Source organism: Notechis scutatus, chromosome 3 (assembly GCF_049901735.1).
Source record: "Notechis scutatus isolate UNSWTSFEM ecotype Mainland chromosome 3, rNotScu1.2, whole genome shotgun sequence".
NCBI lineage: Eukaryota > Metazoa > Chordata > Lepidosauria > Squamata > Elapidae > Notechis > Notechis scutatus.
In genome coordinates, this window is record NC_142011.1 from 53,143,831 (window position 1) to 53,168,607 (window position 24,777).

General features: G+C 39.2%; 1 protein-coding gene across 5 annotated transcripts in view; it reads left to right on the forward strand.

Annotated features, from left to right (window-relative positions):
- The window catches only part of TULP1 (TUB like protein 1), a 50,689-nt gene that overhangs the window by 9,616 nt on the left and 16,296 nt on the right, over nt 1-24,777 (forward strand). For 3 of the 5 annotated variants that reach the window (XM_087959924.1, XM_087959926.1, XM_087959923.1), the window contains exons 3-12: nt 1,363-1,477; nt 3,675-3,827; nt 4,748-4,900; nt 11,119-11,232; nt 12,234-12,368; nt 13,927-14,015; nt 15,015-15,185; nt 19,150-19,262; nt 22,933-23,041; nt 24,050-24,148. In XM_087959924.1, the coding sequence (XP_087816050.1) occupies nt 1,363-1,477; nt 3,675-3,827; nt 4,748-4,900; nt 11,119-11,232; nt 12,234-12,368; nt 13,927-14,015; nt 15,015-15,185; nt 19,150-19,262; nt 22,933-23,041; nt 24,050-24,148 (1,251 nt within the window). Of the gene's footprint in view, nt 1-1,342; nt 1,478-3,674; nt 3,828-4,747; nt 4,901-11,118; nt 11,233-12,233; nt 12,369-13,926; nt 14,016-15,014; nt 15,186-19,149; nt 19,263-22,932; nt 23,042-24,049; nt 24,149-24,777 lie in introns of those variants that run through there. The other 2 variants (XM_087959925.1, XM_087959927.1) reach the window with 1 other exon arrangement.

The following is a 24,777-nucleotide window of genomic DNA, read 5'->3' on the forward strand; positions in this document are numbered from 1 at the left end:
TGGGTTGCATTTGTGTGACACAAATGGACACATAGTAACAAATGCACAAGCATTCAGCACATGCCACTATATATGTTCTCATCAGCGCAGCTCAAAAACTACAGTTCAGATTCCGTAAATCAGCAATTTATAAATTCTGTTCTCAGGATAAATTTAACATTCATTTTGCTTTTTGTGACCAATATAATTATACTCAGGCATTTATTAATATTAAAGGCTAGATAAATACCTTGAAAGCAGAAAAGTTGGGATACATAGGTAACTGGAGGAAAACTGTCACTACAAGGCAAGATTTATACAATCTTTTCAGATTTTTAACTTTTGGTGGAATGAATGAATGAATGAATGAAGGAAGGAAGGAAGGAAGGAAGGAAGGAAGGAAGGAAGGAAGGAAGGAAGGAAGGAAGGAAGGAAGGAAGGAGCTATTTTATGGATCCTAATGTATCAAGGTCAGCTCAATTGTCAATGATCTGTTGGCTGATGTCCTTATCCCCTACCGTTCTCTATATCAGGCATGTCAAACTCGATTTCACTGAGGGCAACGTCAGGATTGTTTTTGACCTCGGGGACCAGGGTGGGCATGGTCAGCCCAGCACAACATCACTCATGTTGGGGGTGCCTGTAGTGGACCGAGTGTTCTGCCAGCAAAAATGGGCTCCGAGCTCCATTTTCAGCTGCAACAGCCTCCTGCAACCCATTGCCAGCAAAAATGGAGCTCGGGAGGACCACAGCTCCATTTTCACTGGCTGAGGCACCGCGGGCCAGTCCTTCGCTGTTTCCAGGGCAGCTCCATGGGCCAGATCTAAGCACCCTGTGGGCTGGATCCAGCCCACAGGCCTTGAGTTTGACACCCCTGCTTTATGTGGACCTTTGTCCCCACATTACCCTAATCCCTGGTTTCTGAACCTTTACTTTGAATACTGTTTCTTAGAGTTTCTTAGCGTTCCTCTATACTCTACATCAGATGCTTTGAAGCAGAGATTCCAGAGGTAGAACTTCCGATATCCATAGCAAATTACAGAGGTCCATCCCACATATAATAATACTGTAAAAGGCTGCATTTTCTTTTTGAGCATTATTAAGCAATTAAAAAAAAATTCTGTAGAGATTTCCAATAAAATGTCCACGACTGCCATCAGAACTTCTTTCCTGTGGTCAATACTAAACAATTGGAGGGCAGAGGTTTATTTAAATAGAAGTACTTGATTTGTAGGAGGACACTGATGGTATCCTTTATATAGGATAGTTATCATGTTGTGAAATTACATAATTCAACCTGAGACCGTTTTATCATTAAGATACTCCATCTCCATTACTTTTTGAAACCTGTTTCTACCTGCAGCTGCCCATCTGTTGGAGCAGAAGCTGAGGAAGAAATTGAAAGACACTACGTTGGAGGCAAAGCCTAAAAAATCCAGAGTGAAAAAGCAAGAAAAATCAAGCTCTGCAGAAGAAGCCAACAACGCTTCAGATACTAGTAAGGAGAAGAGCAAAACTTCATTGCCATACCAGAAATATAGCTATTGGTCCATGAAAAGGACTCAGTGCTGTTATCTTCTTATTTGGTAGAGATAGGTATAGAATCACTGGGCTTTCGGGTCATCATGCTGGCAAGAAGCATGTGGGGGAAGGGTGACCGGAACTACTACTACTACATTTGTATCAGAAGCATCTACCCAGGTGCTTCTGAGTTGAAAGGATTAGCCGGTGACATAACCGTTGCCCAGGGGATACCCAAGAGGGTTCCTTTCATGTCTATATTGTTTTCCCACCAAAGTGGTACCTTTTCATCTACTTGCATTTGCGTGCTTTCAAACTGCTAAGCAAAATGCACTCTGACCGAACCGGTAGTAACACCGGTTGAATCCCACCCCTGCTACACATGCTAGATTTATATGCTACCTTTCCTCGAGAAGCTCAAGGTAATATTCATCATAATTCTTCCTCACCATAATGGCTCCTCTGTGGCTGATGGTGGACTTGAACCTTTGTCTCCTATGTTCTAATCCAAAGCTACAGCCAGTATACCATGTTGATTCTCCATAAGGTATTTCATTTGATGAGCTAATACATGTATTTGTTGTGAAGAGCAATAAACACCTGTTTGTATCTGCTGGGGGAAAAAAAATCTGCATGTAAGTTTAGTACATAAAGGAAAAAGAAGTAAAAATAACCAGAACAAGAACTTCCATACATCTTTGTGCAATCATACCATCATTGGAATAGACATTATAGCAACTTTACAAATATACCGTTGTTGGTTGTTTAAATTATTTCATTCTTAGTATGTCATATTATAATATGAAATGGAACACAGAAGAGAAATAAAATCAATTCATACTCAAGAAAGCTCGGGATTTAGGGCAAAGATAGTTTAAATTTTGTAGGTGAAAAGAGGGGACTTTCAGCCAATTATTTGCCACTGTCTCATCTAAAAGAAAAGATGGGACAATAGCAGAAAAGAAAATCCACATGTTTATTTATTTTATTTATTTTTATTTGTCAATTGCTTACAAGATAATAGGTATAAGTAAAAACATAGTTATGAATACATGGATACATATAAGAAAAATAAAAAATATATAAAAGAAACAATAGGACAGGGACGGTAGGCACGTTAGTGCACTTATGCACGCCCCCTACTATATCATATATTCTATGTCAGAATTAGGTTCCAACTGAATCCCAGTAGAGTAAGGAAGACGCCATTTAAAGTGTAAGAGGGGCTAAACTTTTCCCCACACCCATGATTTTACACTGTCTCCAGAACAGTCGTTTCTAGTTTTACCGGTAAAATGCTAAGACTAGAGGTAATTGGTGCCCAAAAGAGGAAGAAGTCTTCTCAATGGGTAAATCTTGACTGAAATGGCCGTCCGAGGCTAGTATGGTACTTTGGATCCCCTACTTTTGTGGGAATATCTCCTGAATGTGTTAGAAAATGCTGTTTCCACATCAAGAGTGATCTTTACAGTGATCGGTTCCTAAGACCGTAGAATGCAGATACCATATTGTAGTCAAATTCATTCAGCAAATACACCTTAGCCAGGGCACACTCAAAGTATCCTGTAGCAACAGGGGCATCATCATATTTTTGGCTCAATGAACAACACAGGACAAGCAAAACAAAGAACAACCCAATTTGATCCCAAAAGTTAAGGTATTTGCTGTCCCAAAGGTGCTTTTTCAGGAGGCGACTAGACTTTGTTTTTTCTTTTGAAGACATTTTGCTTCTCATCCAAGAAGCTTCTTCAGCTCTGACAGGATGGTGGGGAATGGACAGCTGGTGGAGAATGCAGACAGCTGGTCATTTGCATCCTTAGAAGGTCCTTGAAGCACCTGGAGGTTTATCTGTGTCCTCAGGGTCACCTGAGTAGTGCTCCTGGTTCCTGCAGTCTGCAATTTTTCTCTGGAAATCCATTCCTATTCTCACACCATTCAAAGGGTGTTCATTCCAAACTGTATAGCTGAAAGTCTGTAAAGATTCTCAGTCATCCAGATCATGGTTGTCTCAAAGGTGTTTTTTCAGGAGGAAACTGGACTTTCTTTCTTCAAAAGGTATTTGCTGCTTTTCCAAAACCATTCCATTCATCCCATTGTCAGTATTATACCTGTATATTATACCTCCATCCTTCATTTCTCAAATACCTGTCTTGACTCTAATGTCTCTTCCTAAGCTGTTGTCAGAAACATTAAAAAGACTAAAAAGGAGAAGCCACGAGAACAGGATGAAAAAGTCACGTATGCCAGATTAATTAAGGATCCCAGAAAAGAGAAGGAAACCTCTTCTTCTCATTCCAGCGTAAGCAAGACACCAAAAAAGAAACATGGTAAGGTACCACCAGCTCCTGCCTCTTAAGTTACAAGTAAGATCTTTTCTGTAGAACAGTGTTTCTTAACACGGGCAACTTTAAGATGTATGGACTTCAACTCCCAGAATTCCACAGCCAGCAGGGAGGTGGAACATGGAAAACGGGACATCATTGGGAGTGGACATCATTCTGGGAGTTGAATATCACATATTTTCAAGTTGCTGTTGTATAGGCAAGCTTGAAAACCATTGGTGTACAGGCAATATATATATATAATATCTGCCTGTAGATTTAACTTTTGAATAAAACAACTCAACACATATGTGAAAACTGCACTTTTCCAACATCATGATTGAATTTTTTAAAAAATTAAAAATATTAATTTAATCTCCAACCTGATGAAATTGCAAAATCCTGAAAGTATAGCATTTCTCCACTCATGGGCACCTGGGTCATATGGTAAAAAAAAATCAAAATGGCACCCAGGACAATGTAATCACATATAAAAATGTGATCCTTCCAAGCGAAGAACATAAAAAAAACCAGGATGAGCATTGATCACAAGATTGTGGCCATCATCCTGTGTGTTTTTCACCACACCTTATGGACATCTCTGCCCCAAATCTATTCAGTAGCACATGTGGAGTGAAAGTATCATGCAAATTTTATTTCTTTCTTTGTTTGATTGATTATGTGCTGCCCAACTCGTCTAGAGGTAACAAATGAGATAAATGTAATTGTGAAATTGCAGTGACCTGTGAACAAATCCTTCATCACTATAACAATAGCTACTGCCAAAACAGAACAGGAACAGTGTTAGCTCTACAACTAACAGAATATATCTGTATACAATACTTTTCTTTTCCCCTTTTAATTGCTTAGAAACTTCTGCCTTTTTTATTTTCTGTCAGTTGATCTCTACTAATTCAAACTTTTAGAGGATTCTGATGATGAAGATGAGGAGGAGGAAGAGGAGGAGTGGGAGGAAGAGAAGGATTCTGAAAGTGAACAGCCACCAAAAATGCCTAAAAAAAAGCTCCTCAGAGCTACTTCATTGGACAAAAGTAAAGTGAGGAAGGCCAAAAGTAAAGGTAAGCTTGAATTTCAGTATCATTTATAGGCTATAGACAAGTTGGCTTAGATGTGGTTTTATCTCCATGAGATTTCTATAGTTTTCAGGTGTAGACTAAAACTATTCACCAAAAATCTTTGGGAAACTATACCCATAAGCTGCTACCTATAGTATGGATATAGCCAGAATGAAAAGTTTGTTTCTGTTTTCTAGTGCTTTGGATGTATGGACTTTTCAATGGGCATGTTTTTAAAACTGTTTAAAAATTTTTTTAAAAATTAACTATTGTGGAATTCATTTTCGAGTGACTACTCTGGAAGTTTAGTTAGACAAAAAGAGTAGAAAAAATTTATGATATGGGAAGACCTCCGCAAATCTAATGTCACGAATAGGCCTGAGATTCCACACAAGATGGGAAGACATTCATAACAGCAAACACCGAGAAGATGTAAAACAAGCAATTGCTTTCCTCCTCTATAGTTAAAAGCGTAACTTCCACTCTCCCTTCACCTAATTGTTTATTTATTTAGCATATTAGAAGCCCTGGTCATGCAGTGGTTAGAATGCCATGTTGCAGGCAAACGCTGCCCACAGCCTGGAGTTCGATCCTCAAAGTTGACTCAGCCTTCCATCCTTCCAAGGTCGGTAAAATGAGGAGCCAAACAGTTGGAGGCAATATGCAAACATTATTGCCCAGAGAGTGTTGTAAAGTGGGGCAATATATAAGCTTAAAAGCTATTGCTATATTTGTATTCTATGCAACCTACCCCTCATGACTCCATTGGCTTATGGTATATAAAATTACAGCATGTAAAAATGAAATTAAAAGAGATTAATAAATACAATGAATAATACTGTTCATAAAATCTATTGCTAAACTTACAAAGACCTTTCAGCTTGGATGCCCTTGGGGAGGAAATACATTTCTTGAAAGCTGCTCAAAAGAAGGCGACTACTTTTGAAACCGTAGCGCAGTTGTCTGAGTCCCAGTCTTCTAATTTCCTTCAGGGTGGGCACCAAATGGCATTCTTTCCATGTTAGGCTGTGCAAGGTGAGCAGATTGAACTTGGACAAGAAGGTCTGGAATGAATGAAGAATAAAGATCTGGAATGGAGGAACTGGGTATGGCTAGTCTAGAGAAAAAAAGGACGAGGGATGACATGATAACAGTATTCCAGTATTCGAAGGGCTGCCAACTTATTTTTCAAAACACCAGAAGGCAAGAAAAGGAACAATGGATGGAAACTAATCAAGGAAAGAAGCAACCTGGAATTAAGGAGAAATTTCCTAATGGTGAGGACAATTAACCAGTGGAACAGCTTGCCTTGTGGGTGCTTCATCACTGAGGTTTTTAAGAAGAGACTGGATAGCCACTTGTCTCCAATTATGTAGGGTCTCTTGCTTGAGCTGGGGGCTAGACTAGAAGACCTCCAAGGTCCCTTCCAGCTCTGTTCTGATTGATTGAATGAAACAAAGGCCCCATCTATATAGCCTCAGAAAGCTACTGCTGATCAATACAGCCCATGCAGGATTAACTCAGCTCCGCAAGCAGGCAGATAGACACATTCTCTGCCAGCACAGTTTCTGAGTTACTTCACATGAAGCAAGTTGCAGACTTCTGAAAGATGACAAGGGCACGAGTCATAGTCTTCAGCACCACATATGTCATAGAACTTTAATAATAGAAGAGGACTTCAATTAAATATTGTTTAATGTTTATTATTCTTCCTGATACATACTAATGACTGTAATTATACTTGATTATACAGCAATATTGCTCAGATCTTTCATGCAAAGTACCGGTGATAGACCATTTGCTGTCTGAAAAACTACTTTGTTGTTTGGGTAAGGAGGACGAACAAATGGAAATTGCAGCTTGAAATGAAAGATGTACATGATAAAGAGTAGGACTGAACAAATGGAAACAAACAAAAATAGTTGTATATCTGTACAAGCAACTAGCAACTAAAGTTATAACAAATCCCCCAAAAGCTACTTATCATCCAATTTTGAAGTTATGACAGCTGCATTCCCATGGCCCCATGACAGGTTTTCAGAACCTGTCAACCAGCTCATCTTTACAGTCATTTGCGGTATTGTGAGGTCACATGACCACAATTTTTGCCTTTTTGTGCCAATTTCTAGCCTTTACTTCCAATTTCTGATAAAGAACAAACAAAACCCATTGGGTAAAATGGATTTGCTTTATGGCCACAGCACTCGTTTAATGACTGCACCATTCACTTAAGAGCTGTGGCATTTATTTAAAGGTTGCCACAAAAAATGCTGAAAAATCTGGTCTGGTCACATGATGCCTCAACTTACGACCATAAAGACTTATGACTGTAATTTCAGGCTCAATTTCACTCATAAGTTGAGGAATACATGTAAAATTAAGAGAAAGATAAGAAATAATAGGATGGAATGAAAATAGTTTGATTTTGTGGAAAGGAATAAATTAATTTATACCCATAGGAAAATGAAGGTATATTTAATTATGAAGGAAAGGCCTCAAAGGTATGTCAGAAACTACTTAGGTTGTTGTGAGTTTGCATAAAAGTAAGAATCCATACACTGAAAATACTTGCATGTTACCTTCCAGTGAATGATGACATTGAGGAACAAAAGTGGGTGGGTTTTTTTTAGCAATTATGCAACTTTCTTAATGAAAACTGTTTGGGGGTGGAATGGGGAAGATATTTTTTGGTAGGTGACAAGAATGAGTTGACTATGGATACAGTGATTGGGTAATTCAAAGACCCAAGGATGAAATATGTTTATCTGTGGAAGAGGAAAGAATATAAATATAAAAAATGTGACTTATTTTATTGCTTATGATGAAAGACAAAGATAATTAATTTAGGATTTAAGAGTGATGAGAACTCTGGATGCGAGACAGACAATTTCTTGGTAGTGTCAGGAGAGGAGTTTGTGAAATAAACAGGAAAGGGAAAAAAAAGAAGTGAAATAAACTAGAATAAAATTTAAACGACCAGAAGAAAAAACACGAATGATGATTTTTAAGAAATTAGCAAATATACTATATGAACCCAATAGGATCAATGGAAAGTGTATATAAGAGGTTGTGGATAAAAGTGTATATAAGAGGTTATTAAAACAGCTTGCAACTTCCGGTTTGGGCTTCTTCGGTGACGGACTGAAATTGCGATCGTGCATGGTTTTGCTCCGTGCTCACCACTGGAGCACCCTGAGCCGCCCAGATTCGGGGTTGAAGCCACCCCGTAGAGATGGTGAAGAAGGAGGAGCTGTTAGCAGGGTTGAGGAGAGCTGCATCTTTCCTCCTTGGCTGGCTATTACTCCCTTTCTCAAAGGCGGTTGCAGCAGTGGTCAGAAATGGCCACCTCAAAGAAGAACCCGACCGGACAGGATTGTGCAGGAGGAAGTTTAAAGGAGAAAGTTTGACTGACCGGGTTGAATGGAGAACATCTATTTAAGGTACCTGGAACCTGAATTTTAAAGACTAATACTATTCCTAAAAAAGATTTTAAACGGCAAAAGAGAAAGGGAAAGGAAACCGAATTGGCTTTTTTTCCTCTCACATTGACAGTTTTAATTGACTTGGAATGTTAAGAAGAAGAGATTCGAATAAAAAATTGATACTAATCCACTTTGACATTAAGAGGCTATTTCTAGCTGAAAATAAAGTGTCAAAGGGATAAAGATTCTTGGATAATTTAAAAATTTTCTTTAAAAAAAGAAAGAAAGCAGCGGAGGGAAAAAGGAAAAAAGAGGGTGCAATCTGGAAAATGGAAGAGACCACCTGGAACTTAAAAAAAAAATTGATAGTGGAATTTTAACAAGGCTTGCAAAGGTTACATTGTAGCTGAAACTTTGTTACAAGATAACAAAGCCCCTGGAAAGAGAAAGTGAGAAAAGAAGCAAGAAACAGTTTTGGACTATTGGATGATTCCTGGAACTTTGGATGGAGGATCCTCATGAAATAAAGTAAAATCAATTGGGGGTTGTTTAAATTTTTTTTAAATGGCATCACTCCTTGAAGAGTTAAAAATGAGACTTAAAGAACAAAAAGAAGAAGCACAAGAAGGAAGAGGATTTTTTGGCTTCGTATTTCAATTTTTAGAAATGGAGATCTTGAACTATGAAAAACAACAAGAAACACTGGCAGAACAAGAAGGGCGGGACAACGAAAAAGCCATCTTTAATGACCAAGCAATTTTAAGCGGGGTAAAAAAAGGGAAAGGGGGGAAAGGGAGTTAAAAACTTAAGCATTGAAGCAACAACCAAAAAAAGAGTAATTTGAAAAGTAATCATAATATCAGGAAGAAGCAGAAGGGAGGATCACAGAAGGGAGAATCAGATAGAAAAGGCAATAAAAAGGGGATGGAGAAGAAGAGAGGGAAGAGGGAAAGGAAAAGAAGCTACAAAGGACAGAAACAAGATATAGAGGTACAGGAAAAGCATACAAGAATTAAAGGTATAAACCTATTTAAAAGACACAGAGACAATGGTTAAAATTTAACTTAAGGAGAGGATTCTGCAAGGGTGCATGGGATAGCATTGTTATATTAGAAATAGAAAAGGGCTAGAAAATAGGTTAGATGATTAAAGTGATAGAAAAAAAAATCTACTGATGTGTAGTGGAATATTTGTTTGTAAAGAGAATAAGGCTCTCAATGGTTTAAAAAGAAAGTTTTAAAAAAACTGAAAAGAAACATGGAAGATTTTTATCAGTTGACAAGATGAACTTGAATAAGAATAATAACTTTATTGACTACTGTTAATTATTATTGTTTGGTTTTTTATTTAAAGACAGTAATAAGTAAAATATGAAATATAGATGATTAAAGTGAAAGACAACTGACATTACTAGGTAATGTTCGTTAAAAGAAATAGAAATGTAAAAGATTGTTATTAATATTAATGGCAGAGCTGTACTTGACTAGAATAATTATTCCATTTATTCTTGTTATACATATATACACAGATATATGATGTATGTATGTATGTATGTATGTATGGTATTCAGCTTTGTTCGGGTATTTTCCCATGTCATTATAGTTGTGCTTTTAAAGTTGTAGCAACGTTTCGGCAGAATCTCATCTGCCATCATCAGGCTTCGGTATAGTGTTCGTCTGTGAGTCAGACTTTCACAGCCGTTTCTGTTTTAAATTTGGTGCTGTTTTAAATTTCATCCTGATTGGTTGGGAGTCTTGGTCTGTGTTTATTGGTCTTGGAGTTTGCTGTGTTCTGCTTGATTGGTGTTTCTAATATCTTCTGTCTGTTTTGTAGCTTTTTTTGTCTTGATTGGCTGGCAACATTGTGTTTCCTGTATTGGAGGCTTTTAGTGCGGCTTGGCTCCGAGTAAATGGATGGCTATCATTTATTAGGAAGCTAGATTTCATCTGGGTACCTGGTTGGGGTGTGTTTGATCTGGAGGTATCGGGGGAGTCTGTTTGTACCCAGGTATTTGGCTGGCTTGTGGTGTGGAGATATTTTTTGTTTGAGAGTGCAGGCTTCCAGATAATTGACAGTCTGGTGGAGTCATCTCTTCTATTCATGCTTTCAGGTCTTTTTTCAATCTCCATGGCTTCTCTGATAATTCTGTAGCTGGGGTTTTCTATAGTGGCTAGGGTTTTGGTGCCATTGAAGTCGATGCTATGACCTGTGGCTTTCATGTGTTGGACTAGTGAGGAAGTGTGTTCCAGCTTTTTGACTGCATTTTTGTGTTCATCTAGGTGGGTACTTATTCTTCTATTGGTCTGTCCAATGTATGTGGCAGGCCATGATGCACAGGGGACTTCATATATGCCTTGGTTTTTCAGGTCAATTTTATCTTTGGGGTTTCTTAGGATGGCTGCTATTTTTCTGTCTGTTTTGAAGGCAGTCTTGATGTGATCCCTGTGTAGTATCTTACTTATTTTGTCTGTAGTACCTCTTATGTAGGGCAGGACAGCTGTTCCATAGGTCTGTTCATCTTCTAGGTCTCCATTATGTCTCAGTGTGTTTTTGTGGATTTTTTACTACCGGTTCTGTGGGTGTGGCTTGGTGGGTGTGACAGGGGAAGGATACTGTAAAATCTCCAGTCAGAGGTGGTATTTGCCGGTTCTCCAAAAATTACTTAAAATCTCCGCTAACGGTTCTCCAGAACTGGTCAGAACCTGCTGAATACGACCTCTGATATAATGGTATAGCATGATATACAAATCCAGGTCTCCGTTCATCCAATTCCTATTCTCATTCTTTCACTTTGGACAGGAAACAAGCCTGAAGCTGGTATCAAGGCAGCAACTACAAAGACTCTGAAAAAAGACTCAACCTCTGTCTTCCACGTGAGTGAGGATAACAAAGGCAAACGTGTCAAAAGCAAAGGTGAAAGGCTTTACATCCATATTTGCTCCACTGACCTTACAGGCCCATTGTCCAAAAATGCATCTCTCTAATAATATGGGCCATTCTGGATAATATGTATAGATAATGAAGCAGAGAAGGTATCACAATTGGATTTATGATTATGTGTATGTGGGAGAGAATCTGAGGAAGATACGATTACATTTTGAGTATGTGTGCAAATAGAAAAAATGTTGGTGCCTGTATGTAGGATATATTTATATAGGATAACGGGGAAAGAGGATATGATACCACACTAACCTGTATCTCCTAATAGGGTAGGTATGACTCCACTGGCTTCGGCCAGACCCAATAAAATGCAGCCTCTGGTGTATCACTGCATGATGCCTTTAGAGGTAAACAGACTGCCCCCCCCAAGCCCTTAAAAAGATTCACTCATGCAATCCATGAAGCACATTTGTTTCCTTCCTTTGTTCAATGTAAGTGCATGAAGGATTCAAAATTACTCTAGAACAGGGTGTCAAACTCGATTTCATTGAGGGATGCATCAGGGTTGTGTTTTACCTTGAGGGGCTGGGGTGAGCATGGCCAGGGTGAGCGGGCCAGCTTGATATCACTTGTGTTGGGGGCACCTGTGGCCTGAGCTCTCTGCCATCAAAAATGGGCTCCCGAGCTATGTTTTTAGCTGGGATGGCCTCCTGAAACCTTCTGCCAGCGAAAATGCTGGCAGAGGCACCACAGGCCAGTCCTTCACTGTTTCCAGGGTGGGCCTGTAGGCCAGAACTAAGCCCAGATCTGGCCCACGGGCCTTCAGTTTGACACCCCTGTTCTAGAAGTAAGCATGCCGTAAGCAGTTCTTAGAATTCCTCATGATCCCAGTCTTGAATCCAACATCAAGTGACATTACTTGGAGGATTCAGGGCAAAATTGGCAATATCTGCAAGGAAATTAGGTATTCATAGAAAGAATCTAATCTGACTAATTTCTCCCTGGATTAAACACGTCTCGCTTAATAACTGTAGTGCTAAAAAATAGTGACACAGAAGATGATTCCAGTTCCAATGCCAAGTCAACCAAATCGGAGAAAAAGAAGAGTGCAGTATCAATGTTCCAAACTGGAGGAGAAGGCCTCAAGAAGAAGAAAGCTAAAAAGAAGGGTAGGTGCAGCATTTGCTGATATACAGTAGAAATACCGAAAGAAGATACATTCACTTATTCAAATGGCCTCACACTCAGAATGCTTGGTATTGATGTGCTCAAAGTGAGAGCTGTGATTCATCATGCTCTTATTTCTGCTATTTTGAAAAATCCCCATTAGATGGTCCGGGATTTCTTGCCACTTGCTGAAACTAAAATCAATATGCAAGCCTTGTAATCTGGTCCGTCAGTGACAGCTGCAAACTAGGAGCAGAAACAGAACTTTTTTTTTTTGAAGTGGCCCAACATTTTGAAATGTCTTTCCATAGACATATGTGCTTCCTCTTTGCAATCTTTAGGATAGGGTACAAAAAGACTAATTTTATTTATATATATATATATATATATATATATATATATATATATATATATATATATATGTATATATGTATATATGTATATATGTATATATGTATATATGTATATATGTATATATTATATGTATATATGTATATATGTATATATGTGTGTATATATATATATATATATATATATATATATATATATATATATATATATATATATATATATATTTTTGGGTCTAGAGCCTGCAAAATAGATGAGGGGCACAAAACACAGGATCTTTTTGCATTTTGAAGAGTCCAGTTTTTGCTTTAAAGGGGGGGAATTGAAGTCTTAAAATTTGCAAATACCCTTTCATTCTTAAAGTTCTGGAATTGCCACTAAGATACATGTTCTGTCCTTCTCTCTACCATGCCTATAGATTGAGCCAAAGGGAAATTGTAAATTTTGCTTTAAAATGACATTCAAGACATATCTATTCTAGGCCCCATGTAGTTAATTATACTGTAATGTGTGTCTAACTAAGGTTTTATCTGGTATTTATATTTATTTGTTTCCTGCTTGTTATATATAATATGTATTTTGTACCTGAAGCATATTGTAATTCACTTGGTAAAGGTGCTTATCACTTAAAAAACAGGTTGAAAATCTATTAGATAAAGTAAAGGCTGCATCCCAGATCAAAACAAAAATATTTGCTTTTCTGCCAGTGACAAAATGGGAAAAGGAAATTCTGATTGCTGATGAAGGATAGCACAAGCGCTAACACTAGCACTGGCCCTTAGACTTATACCACTCCACAGTGCTTTACAGCCCTCTCTATATGATTTATAGAGTCAGCATATTGCCCCCAACAATTTGGGTCCTCATTTTACCAACTTCAGAAGGATGGAGTCAACCTTGAGCCTGCTGAGACTCAAACTGCCAAATTGCAGGCAGCCAGCAGTCAGCAGAAGTAGCCTGCAGTACTGCACTCTAACCACTGTACCACAGTGGCTCTTATTATAGATAATCTAGATCAGGGCTGTCAAACTCAGGCCCGCCGGCCGGATGCATCACATGCTGGCCATGCCCATGCCTGATTTAGTGAAGAGGGGAAAAGTTGTGATATGTCACACGATGCCACCATGACAACACAAGTTTGACACCCCTGATCTAGATGTTGCTGTCATCTGTATAACCATCAGGTGGTTGCTAAAATCTTTTTTTCTACAGTTCCCGCTAAAGCCATGGAAAATGAAAGCGAGGAAGAGGTAGTCCATAAGAACTCCAACCGGAAAGGGAAAACCAAGAAATCCAAAAAGGTAACTAGGGAGAGATTCCTAAAGGGTGAAGTCAAACTCCTTGGCATACTAAAGCTGAAAATTAGGATTCCTGCCCTATACATTCACATTCCCAGCTTCCCTAGTTTAATATTCTCTAATATTTCTGTTTGATTTTACTCATTATTTATGAATCAATTACAGGTAGTCCTCACTTACTGCCTGCCTCCTTCAGCAATGGTTTGAAATTATAAGGGTGCTGAAAAAGTAGGTTTATGACTGGCCCTTGACCTTGTAGCTTTCGTAGCATCCTCGTGGTCACATGATTGTGATTCAGATTGTTGCATGCATTTACAAAAGTCACAGCATCTTCCAGTCATGTGATTGCCATTTGACACCTTTGTGGCCAGTTTCTGTCAAGCAAGGTCAGTGGTGAAGCCTGCAGGAAGTCCACAAGTTGCAGTCATGTGATATCTCGTTTAGCAACCTATGGTGATTTGCTTAATGACCACAGTGGAACCGACGCTGTAAGTCCAGAATGGTCCATGGCATTTCATTTTACAATTGCATCACTAAGCAGCAGAAGCGCTGGTTCCAACTAATATCAGTAAATGAGGACTACTTGTACACATGAAAGTTGCTTTTTACATATTGGAATCAGCCCTGATACTTTGTTACAACGGCAGATAACTTTTTGAAATAAAAGAATAACTAAATAAGAGATTAATCCCAGCCTCTGTCTTCATTTCACTCTCTCCCACACTTATGCAACCCAGCACTTTGTCATCATCTGCTTTCAGGACTGCACATGTCAGAGACAGGGCAGAAAGCACCTTTCAGAAACCAGCTTTTGGATACTATGGGACCTACTATGTCAGGAAGAACTTTCATAGGTAGTTGGGACGTGATACATGAAGTATCATCATTGCAATCTTCAAAACAAACAATGATGGTTTTGTAGTGGCCATGGTTAGGATAAGAGATTTGGAGGAGGAGGGTTAAACAAACCAACATCCTCTTTGTCTTATTGCTGGACTACAGAAAGAAGAAAGGCCACCTTCTCCAGTCATTGAAGAGGACAATCTTGAGGAATTTGTGCTGCAGCCGGCTCCTCAGGGAATGACCATCAAGTGTCGTCTCACTCGAGACAAAAGAGGGATGGATCGTGGTCTCTACCCTACCTATTACCTTCATCTTGATAATGACAAAAAGGTGTGTGATTAAAGGGAGCAGCCTTGCCTTAGTGAGTATGTAAAGATTGCCTCGTATGTTTATATTTAATATCAAATTACACCCTCTGTCTATCAGGCACCAAAGGCAATGTACAATAAGAAGAGAGCCCATTAAAACGCATGCAACAAAAACAATCCAGATGAGCCTCAAAACAATGTGATATTAAGACCCCAGTGGCAGAAAGTATTTGTTTTGAAGCAAGTGAAATTTCTTTTCTCTGTCTTTGGAAGAAGAGAACCCCAGTCAGGGTACTCCGGTTGTGAAAACCCCAGCAATATGCCAATCTTCTCTCTCTCTGGGTCTTAGGCAGTGAGATAGGCAGGATTCTGTTCAGGCATTGCAACAAGGCTCCTAAGAAAGAAGGCTGTCCTTTAGGCATATAGGAATGGATAAATTAGGGTGCTAAATTTATCTCCTCAGAGAGAGAGAGACAGAGATCTAATGTCAGCCTGTTTCGGTGGGCCAAACAAGAAACGGTGTTTATGAAAATGTAACCACTGTATGTAAATCATAGGAAATGGGACGTGAAGATGAATTATTTTTCCCGCTACAGTTTTAGCAAAAGGAAAAAGAACAACCCAGCTGTTTTGCATGTCCACTGAAGGCTTTTTGGACGAGAAAACTGAGAGCTTCTGTTGAATGCAGATAGGAGCTTCAAAGGGAGTTTTAATCTACACATCCCTGTAAGAGATATCTAGAACCTAAATTATAAAAATAGAGTTCTGGGAATGTTGTAATAATGAATGTACTAATGTAGGTTTCTCAAACTGGAGGTTGAGTTGAACAATTTTGAGGGGCAAAATCAAAGCCAGGAGTGACTTTTGGAAGCACCTAGCAAGCTGGTTTATGAAGGTAAAGCAGAGAGCAATGCCCTGAGCAAGTTTTGCCAGGGGCTCCAGCTTTGCCTGGGCAAACCTGATTTGTACAGTCGAACTGGACCATTGTCAAAACTTGCTCCCATTTTGCCTGGCAAGCTCATGGAAGACAGTTGGCACTACACAACTGGAAAATGTTCCATGATAAATTACATTATGTAACTAAAATATTAATGGGATCATTAAAATACAATGGCTGTTTGGTTCTTGCCCTATCCTAAACCCATATGAGATCATTTGTTTTATTCCTGTGTGGATTACACAAATTAATTTACCATGCCAGGGGATTGCAGTGTGGTAAATACAGTGATCTGGCTAAGATTATCCATCATTGGAGGTGGTAGCAGGTACTCCTGAGGAGTCATTGTACAAATGTAAATCAGTTCAGATCTGAATGTTGTGATTTTAAAGGATGTCTTAAGCAATGAAGGGAAGAAAGATAAAATGGTGAACTCCACCATGCATTCATGCATAGTCCTTTCGGTATGTGTGAACCTCATAGGTGGATAGGAAGGGGTGGAGCTTCCCTCAATGTTTTAGTCTTAGAATAATTTTATTGTCACTTTAGATGTGCACTAATTGGCAACCAATAAAATGAAATTTCATTGCATACAGCTCTCAAAAAGTCACCACCTCCAATATACACTACAGAAACATGACAAATTTTTTTAAAAAAGTATGCATGTATACCCTCATACATTATATGACCCAGAGAAACAACACAGTCCAGTTCGGATGTACACACGTACATGGCAAGAAAAACGAATCTTGCAAGTTTACCAGATGGATTTGCCCACCAATTTGATCCCTTTGAATCTCACTTGTGGGCACCCTTATTTTGAAAAAAAATGTAGAAAAGACATTCCCAAGTTTCCATGCTTAGCCATCCAGCAGATCAGGCAAACGTAATGCTGAATCTCAGAGAGGGTGGGAGAACAGCAACCAACGCAGCTGTCCCCTGCAATCCAACTTTAACCAGAGGTGATTGCTGGTTTTGTTTGTTATTATTATCTGTTCACAACAATGTAAAGTCACAATTGCCATTTTTTTTTAGCTTTGTACTTCTCAGGAATGTAGGATGTTGCAATACGTGCAGATCTAAGCAAAATGGCCTTTTGCGATTGACAAAAGGAAATTGTTGTCCAGATTTTCTAAATGCCATCTGAGATTTTTTTTTGGTAAAGCAGACTGAGATGAACTACTGTTCGTACTGAAATAGTTTATTTTCATGAATCTTCTATCAATGGCTCTAAACGGGTTTGAACTTCCAGGACCAGGTTGTTGAAGAGAGTGGCCTTGTCTCAGTAAGACCGCTGTAATTTCTTTTGTAGCAATTTACTGTAATTCCTTGAAGGTGACCTGAAACTTCAGTTAGCCCAGAACAGTAGTCAACTCAGCAGAAAAAAATGTTGTCTTACAGAAGTTGTACTGTTTGTCTGTAGGCTTCTGGGCCCAATTCAAGGTGTTCATTGTTACCTATAAAGCTTTACACTTCACTTTCAGTTTTCTGCTCTTATAGTTTTTGAAATCAGCTGTGTGCCTTGCCATGCCCCTTTCAACTTGCTCTACTAAGAGAGGATGATAGACTATAAGATTCAGTGTGATCTAGGTTTAATTCATTGTTCGAAAATTTAATCATAACAATGAAAATGAAGAAAATTATGTATTTTAAGAAAAACCAATGGCCTGCTTTCTTTTTAAACAATCATATTTTACATTTACAATTAGATATACTTTGGATGTCTCCTTTGTCCCTTTTGTTCCTCCTTCTTCCCCCTGCACAATAGTTTAGTGTAGCAATTTCTTTCTCTCTTTTCTTTATATAATATTTAAGCATATAATATTTTATTATATACTTTAAGGAAGAAACTGTTATATGTATATATTTGTGTGCACACACACACACACATATAGCTACACTGATGGGATTCAAATTTTTTTACTATCGATTCTGTGCACCTGGTGTGGCTTGGTGGGCGTGGCAGGGGAAGGATACTGCAAAATCCCCATTTCCTCCCCACCCCACTAACCTGCTTTCCAGCTCTGTTCTCCTGTGCAGGGCAACAAAAGAAGACCCAGCCAATCAGCTGGGACTCGGGAGGCAGAGGAGAGATGGGGGCGGGGCCAGTCAGAAGTGGTATTTGCCGGTTCTCTGACCTACTCAAAATTTCCACTACTGGTTCTCCAGAACTGGTCAGAACCTGCTGAATACCACCTCTGGCTACACACATACACACTTTAGCTAATGTTTTCGAAGAAATGTTATTTGTAATGCTTTCCAGGTTTCATACATCATTGTTTAAAAAGAGAGGGTGTTGGGAGTCTCTAGAGAGATAAGGGCACAGTGGGAGATGAATGCAATTATCAGAGATACTCTGGTGGTAATTTGGAGGGGGGATCAGTTCTCCCCTGGAGGTCAGGAGACATTCCCCCACACACACACACTTTCATTTTTTAGGAACCTGGCAAAGATAGTCCTCCTCAATAAGATATTAGGTGGGGAAGATTTTAATTGAAGGCATTATTCTACATTGATTTTTTAATGCTTCTATTTTGTATGATATCTATAATTGAATAAGTAGTGGTATACAGATTGTAATAAGTAGGCTAAAGCAGGGATCCCCAACCTTTTCGGCGCACGCCGCGCCCGGTTCCGGCGTCAGCTGGGCGCCATGCCCGGTTCCAGCGTTAGCTGGCGCCGCCATCTTTTTGACGAAAAATCACTTCCGGTGACGCCACCGGAAGTGATTTTTCGCCAAAAATGACGGCGCCAGCGCTTCTGGTGAGCTTTTTCGGGTAGAATGGCTTTCTACCCGGAAAGCTCACCAGCGCTGGCGCCGCCATCTTTTTGACGAAAAATTGCTTTTTTTACCAAAAAGATGGCGGCGCCCAGCAACCAGCGGCTCGGTAAGGCTTGTTCCGCGCCCGGTACCGGTCCGCGGACCGGCGTTGGGGACCCCTGGGCTAAAGGACACTGTAGACACTATGGTTGGAGACTGTGGTTAGTAAACTAAGATGTGTTAATTTCACATATCAATGCTGTGCTTTTCTGATCTTTTTTCACTTAGATTTTTTTGTTGGCTGGTCGAAAACGAAAAAAGAGCAAGACATCTAATTATCTGATTTCCACTGATCCTACTGACTTGAGCCGAGATGGGGAGAACTTCATTGGAAAGCTAAGGTTAGGGTTGTTTTATCAAAGTGGTCTTGAAAAATCTAAGATATTATGCCAGGGACAATTCCAATGATTTTCCCTGTAAATATTGTACAGTTGTTGGCAGATTAGGCTATTTTTTTCATATGATACAGAACAGATAGAAAGACTGTATACCATTTTGCTTTTCCCCATACAAAACTGTTTAATTGTATAAAATTTTCTACTATCTTATACTCCTATCTTTATTCTATTGTCTTAAACTTTCTTATTCTATTATCTTCCTATTACCATAAGTTTACAACTATTCTAACTCTATTCTTATTTAATATTTAAGTTTCTATGTTCCTGTTCTTACTTTTGCACTTTTTCCTTAACTATTCAGCTCAGCCTCAGTCTATTTGCATGTGAAACCCCTTTTCAGTCTTTTATAGACCTGTGGATGGACTTTTCTCTCCTACACACACAGACACACACACAGAGACACAGAGACACACAGAGGCCCTCCAGTAATCACCATCCACTGTTTCTGGAGTTGTGATTTGTGGAATATTAGAGAATAACAGAGTTGGAAAGGACCTTGGAGGTCTATTAATCCAACCCCCTGGTCAGCAGGAAACCAGGGGTGTCAAACTCGCATCGTCATGGTATTGCCATGTGACGTATTACAACTTTTTCCCCCTTTGACAAACCAGGCATGGGCATGGGCAACGCATGATGCATCTGGCCCATGGGCTGCTAGTTTGACAGACCTGCCCTTTACCATTTCAGACAGGTGGCTGTCCAGCCTTTTCTTAAAAAACCTCCAGTGTTGGAGCATTCACAACTTCGGGAGGCAAATGGTTCCACTGGCTAATTGTTCTAACTGTCAAGAAATTTCTCCTTAGTTCTAGGTTGCTTCTTCTCTCCTTGATTAGTTTCCATCCATTTCTTCTTGTCCTGCACCTGGGCTGCTGCAATCAGTGGGCTTGGTTTGGTTGCCAGGCTCACTTGGCGTTTGCAGACTCTAGTCGGGCTGTTTTCCTTCCCCATCTCTCAGTTCTGCCTTTCATCGGTTTCTTGCTGTCTCTCAGACTCCTGCTGAGGTGTTTGCCTTTGGGTTGGAATTTCTCTTTCCCCAGAGAAAGAATTTCCCATGTTTCTGCTGTCCTCTCGACTCTTTTCTCAACACACCCAGGCCCCACACGCATGTTTATTTTTTATTTTCTCTTTTATAAAACAATTCCCTGATTAAGGATGGGATGGGGCTATTTTACCCCACTTTTCAGGTTGCACCAAAACTTTGGATCCCAGAAAGAAAGAAATGCTTGCTCTCTTCAGGTGGTGACTTCACTTTGCCTCCCCCCCCACCACCACGCAAACCCTAGATATTTGGGGACACTTGGAAAAAAAGTACAGTTTTGAAAAAAATATGTACAATCTGCCATACCACAACATGATTCGATGTAAAAAAAATCCCTTTACTTAGGTTTTTTTTTGGGAAAGTATGCACCATATAATGTATGTGTTCTTAAGCTATTGTTGTGAGATCAAAGCATCACACCCAACTTTCTTACTTTTTGCAAGAGAAGGAACATTCCACAACGTTGGCACATCAATTCAGGGACATTTTAGAATACCAACCATCTTGCATTCAATGCACTGAGAGTTTCAATGGACAGATACATGCCACCTGTGCCATTAACAGCCCTTCTGTGCAGCACAGTGGTGGAGTGTACCAATTAAAGTTTTTATTTACTATTTACTGATATTTATTGATGCAGTAGTTCTTAGCACAGATAATCAAGCAGATGAAGAATGTAAATTAAAATGACTTGAGCCAAGGAGAAACAAATCTCTACTATAAAGCAGATAATATCAGTTTTTTGCTGGAACAAAGAAACGAATGCCACCCAATGAATCACTTGTTTAGGGCAGAAAACCTCGCAAGCAACATTTCTTCTTCATCACAGACATTAGAATTGCAATCATAGTAATTGTACTGCCCTTTCACACCATCCTAAGTTAATTGCCCGAAGTGATCTCAAACTTTACCAAATATTCTACTCAACCCATTACAGATTTGATAGGCAATCTAAGTAGTTTAATAAAACTTATGTTTACAGAACTGTCATTTGGAGAGGGAATGTTGTTTCTAACAGTTTTTCAAAGCTTCCAGGGAAAAATAAGTGGGGGGGGGACCCCTATAGTTTCCAGTGAACTGTATTTGGGAAGCAGTAGTCCAGAGTCCAGCCACCTCTGGTCTAATGCCCTCCAGATGTTTTTGGATTCCAATGTTGAGTATTCTCATGCATAGCCTCAGGCTGTGGAAGCTGTCAGATGTTATAAAAGTGATGTTACTTCATAATGAACATTGTAAGTTCCATATGTAAATATTAATAATTTTATCTACACTTTGTGACATTCTATATTTAATATAATTTATTCTGAGCAGAACTGAAAATCTGATTTGGTAAATGCTTCCCCAGAGACCCATTTAATTTTTAGCCCAGAAATATATCTCATCGTTTCTTCATTAATAATGCTGTGAATTAAATTCCGTTTCCATGCAGTTTGAACTCAGATCGGACAATCGTGTTTTCCTACTTCTTCAGTTTCGTTGCTCTTTCATTGCCCCACAGCTGAGACAGCTTAAAGTCACATTTAGCTATTGGCTCACACCCTCTCTCCTCTGGGTGCTGCTCTCTATGGCCCTCATGGCTTGGGGCTGCGGGAGTGACAAAAGACAAGGCTTCTGAAGAACGATCTGATTGCACAATCTAGTTAGTCAGGCAAGCTGACAGGTGGCTAAGCCTGCTGTTCAAAGTACTTATATACTTGCCCCACCCCACCTCACATTAAGGGCAGAATTAGCGGCTGTTTTTCCACTAGCAGGTGACATTTAGTGGGAGGAGAAAGAGAGCCAGAAAACTCACCCATTATTTTCTTTTACTTATCCCACTAGAAATTTATATTGACAGCACCAGACGTTACTCACTAGTCTTGCTTTGGAAGAAGAATAGGACTGGGGCATGGAGGCAAGGTATCTTGGCTGTTTGGCTGTGGCCATTGCCAATCTTATCAAAGGGAAAAGCCCAGGCTTTTGTCAGGCAGAGCTTGGTCTTACCGCTGAGTTATAGCTGCTTTTTTGAAAGAAAGAAAGAAAGAAAGAAAGAAAGAAAGAAAGAAAGAAAGAAAGAAAGAAAGAAAGAAAGAAGGAAGGAAGGAAGGAAGGAAGGAAGGAAGGAAGGAAGGAAGGAAGGAAGGAAGGAAGGAAGGAAGGAAGACCCTTCTTCTTCTTAGGCAAAGGGTTGTCTTAGTTCATAACTCAGGATTTCTTAGATCCAAAACGATAATCAAGCTAGTGCATAAACTAACAACCAGACATATCTTGCTATCAGATTGTAACAGAGATTGCCCCTGGAGGCAGAGAGGAAACAGTGGTCAGGCAGGTTTTAGCCAAGGAAAAGGGAGAGGCATGCATGTCACAATTTCATAGGCCCGGAGTTTAGAAATATAGCAGATGTCCTGATTGAGTGACCTTTCCATTCCCTTCTTCTATCTCATCCTGAAAACCTAATATGTTTGTTGCAGCTACTTCAGTGTATAATGTAAAATGACATTGCAAAGAAATTATAATTGTTCAGACTGAAGAGCAGTGTTGCACAATTTCTGTCCTTTTTTGTCCTACTGGTTTGATTTCCGTCTTTTCTTCTAGATCCAATTTAATGGGTACTCGATTCTCAGTGTTTGACAATGGTGTAAATCCAGACAGAGCAAATGCTGACTGGTCCAATGTACGCCAGGAGCTTGCAGCTGTTATTTATGTAAGGAACCATTCTGTGAACTATTTCTCCATTAAACTTCTATTTAATAGGCAGCCACTAGACTAATCCATACTAAGATGGCAGGTTGCTTACAGCATCAAGGAATTTTAAGAATGTTCCATTCACTGTAAAAATCATCCCTGACAGCTATATAGCTTGATCCAAATGTCAGTAAAGTATACTACAATATGAATAAAAGAATAAATGTCTAGATGTTCTATATGTTGTGGTTGGGAATAATTTAATTTGTAGATGTTTTTTCACTAAAGTAATTGTAATCTGCAAAGAAACAATGTAATTTAATTTAGATTGTCAGGGTGTGTATTATGCTAGTTAAATTTTATATCTTGAAATTTTATATCTTGAACTATCCTTCTAGATCTTGGTCCTCTTAAGTAAGCCATATTGCCACTTTATTATAATGTAGTGGATTCTATAAAACTAACAGTTCAAGACATACGTGTTGGTTGAGAGTTTTCATCAATAATTCTCCAGGGATTTGAGACAGGCAGAAATCAATGGAGAGTCTTAAGTCCTCTGGTCAGGGGAGGTGACCCACAGAAAGACATCCGTCCTATATCACCGCCTGTGCCTCTGAAAAGTAGAGGCTGAGCTTCACACCATTCCACAAGCATCTCTTCTGGGGCACCAAGGGGGCAGGATTTTCACAGCATTCCCTAGGGGTGAAAGCAGCAACCTCCCAGTGACAGGGAGTGGGCAAGAGGAGCACCAAAGGATGGGGAGGAGAAGGAGATGAGATAAGGAAGCAGATTGGCAGGGGCAGGTGTGACATATTCCCTTCCTTATTAAATTCCTTCTTTTTTTTTCTTTCGTATATATGCTGGGACACTCAATCTTGGGTTTTAGAACTATTGAGACATGTGCAATATAAGGCTTTGAGCTAGCAGAAAAATGGCTTTAAACCCTTAAAGATCAGCTGAAGTTGATCATGTTGTGGAGATACATGATGGTAATTCAGTTATGAACGTTTTGGTATTTCTATTTCAGGAGACAAATGTGTTAGGTTTCAAAGGACCTCGAAAAATGACAGTGGTCATTCCTGGAATGAATTCTGATAACGAAAGGGTGCCAATCCGTCCCCGAAATGTAAGTTACACATAAACCTTCATACAAGGTTTCATTACTTCTAAGTAATCCCAATGTTTGAAGACATCTTGTTGCCATTTCTCTGATATTTTGCTTATCATGCTTAATAAAATAAGAAATCCAAATGTGCAGAGAGGCATTTAGTCACAAAGGGTGCTGTATTTTTGCTATGAAATTTTGTGTCAGCAAAAATATAAGAATGCAGAACTTTCTTTTAGAATAGGAGATATAAGGGTTTTTCCAAGGCTTTATTTCTAAAACAATCTTCCTGAACTTGGCATTCTCCAGGTGTGTGGAATTGCAATTCCCATCATGGTTGGAAAGTGTTAAAAGCTGTATATTAATACATATAGAAAGCACTAAAGCACTGCAGAAAGATGATCTGCAGCTAAGGGTCTCAACCAACAATATAATATAAATGGTGAAGTGTTCCCATTGACCAAACAAGACTGAGTGGATAAAACACTATATAAGCATTTATTATGACATCTAGTTTGATATGAAGATATATCTTCAGATCCCTGGTTGGCCATCTCTGAATAAACCTCATATCCATATGTATATGCATACGCATACATACATACCTATATATAAAATGATTACCTCAGGGCTTCTGATGAAGAATGGAA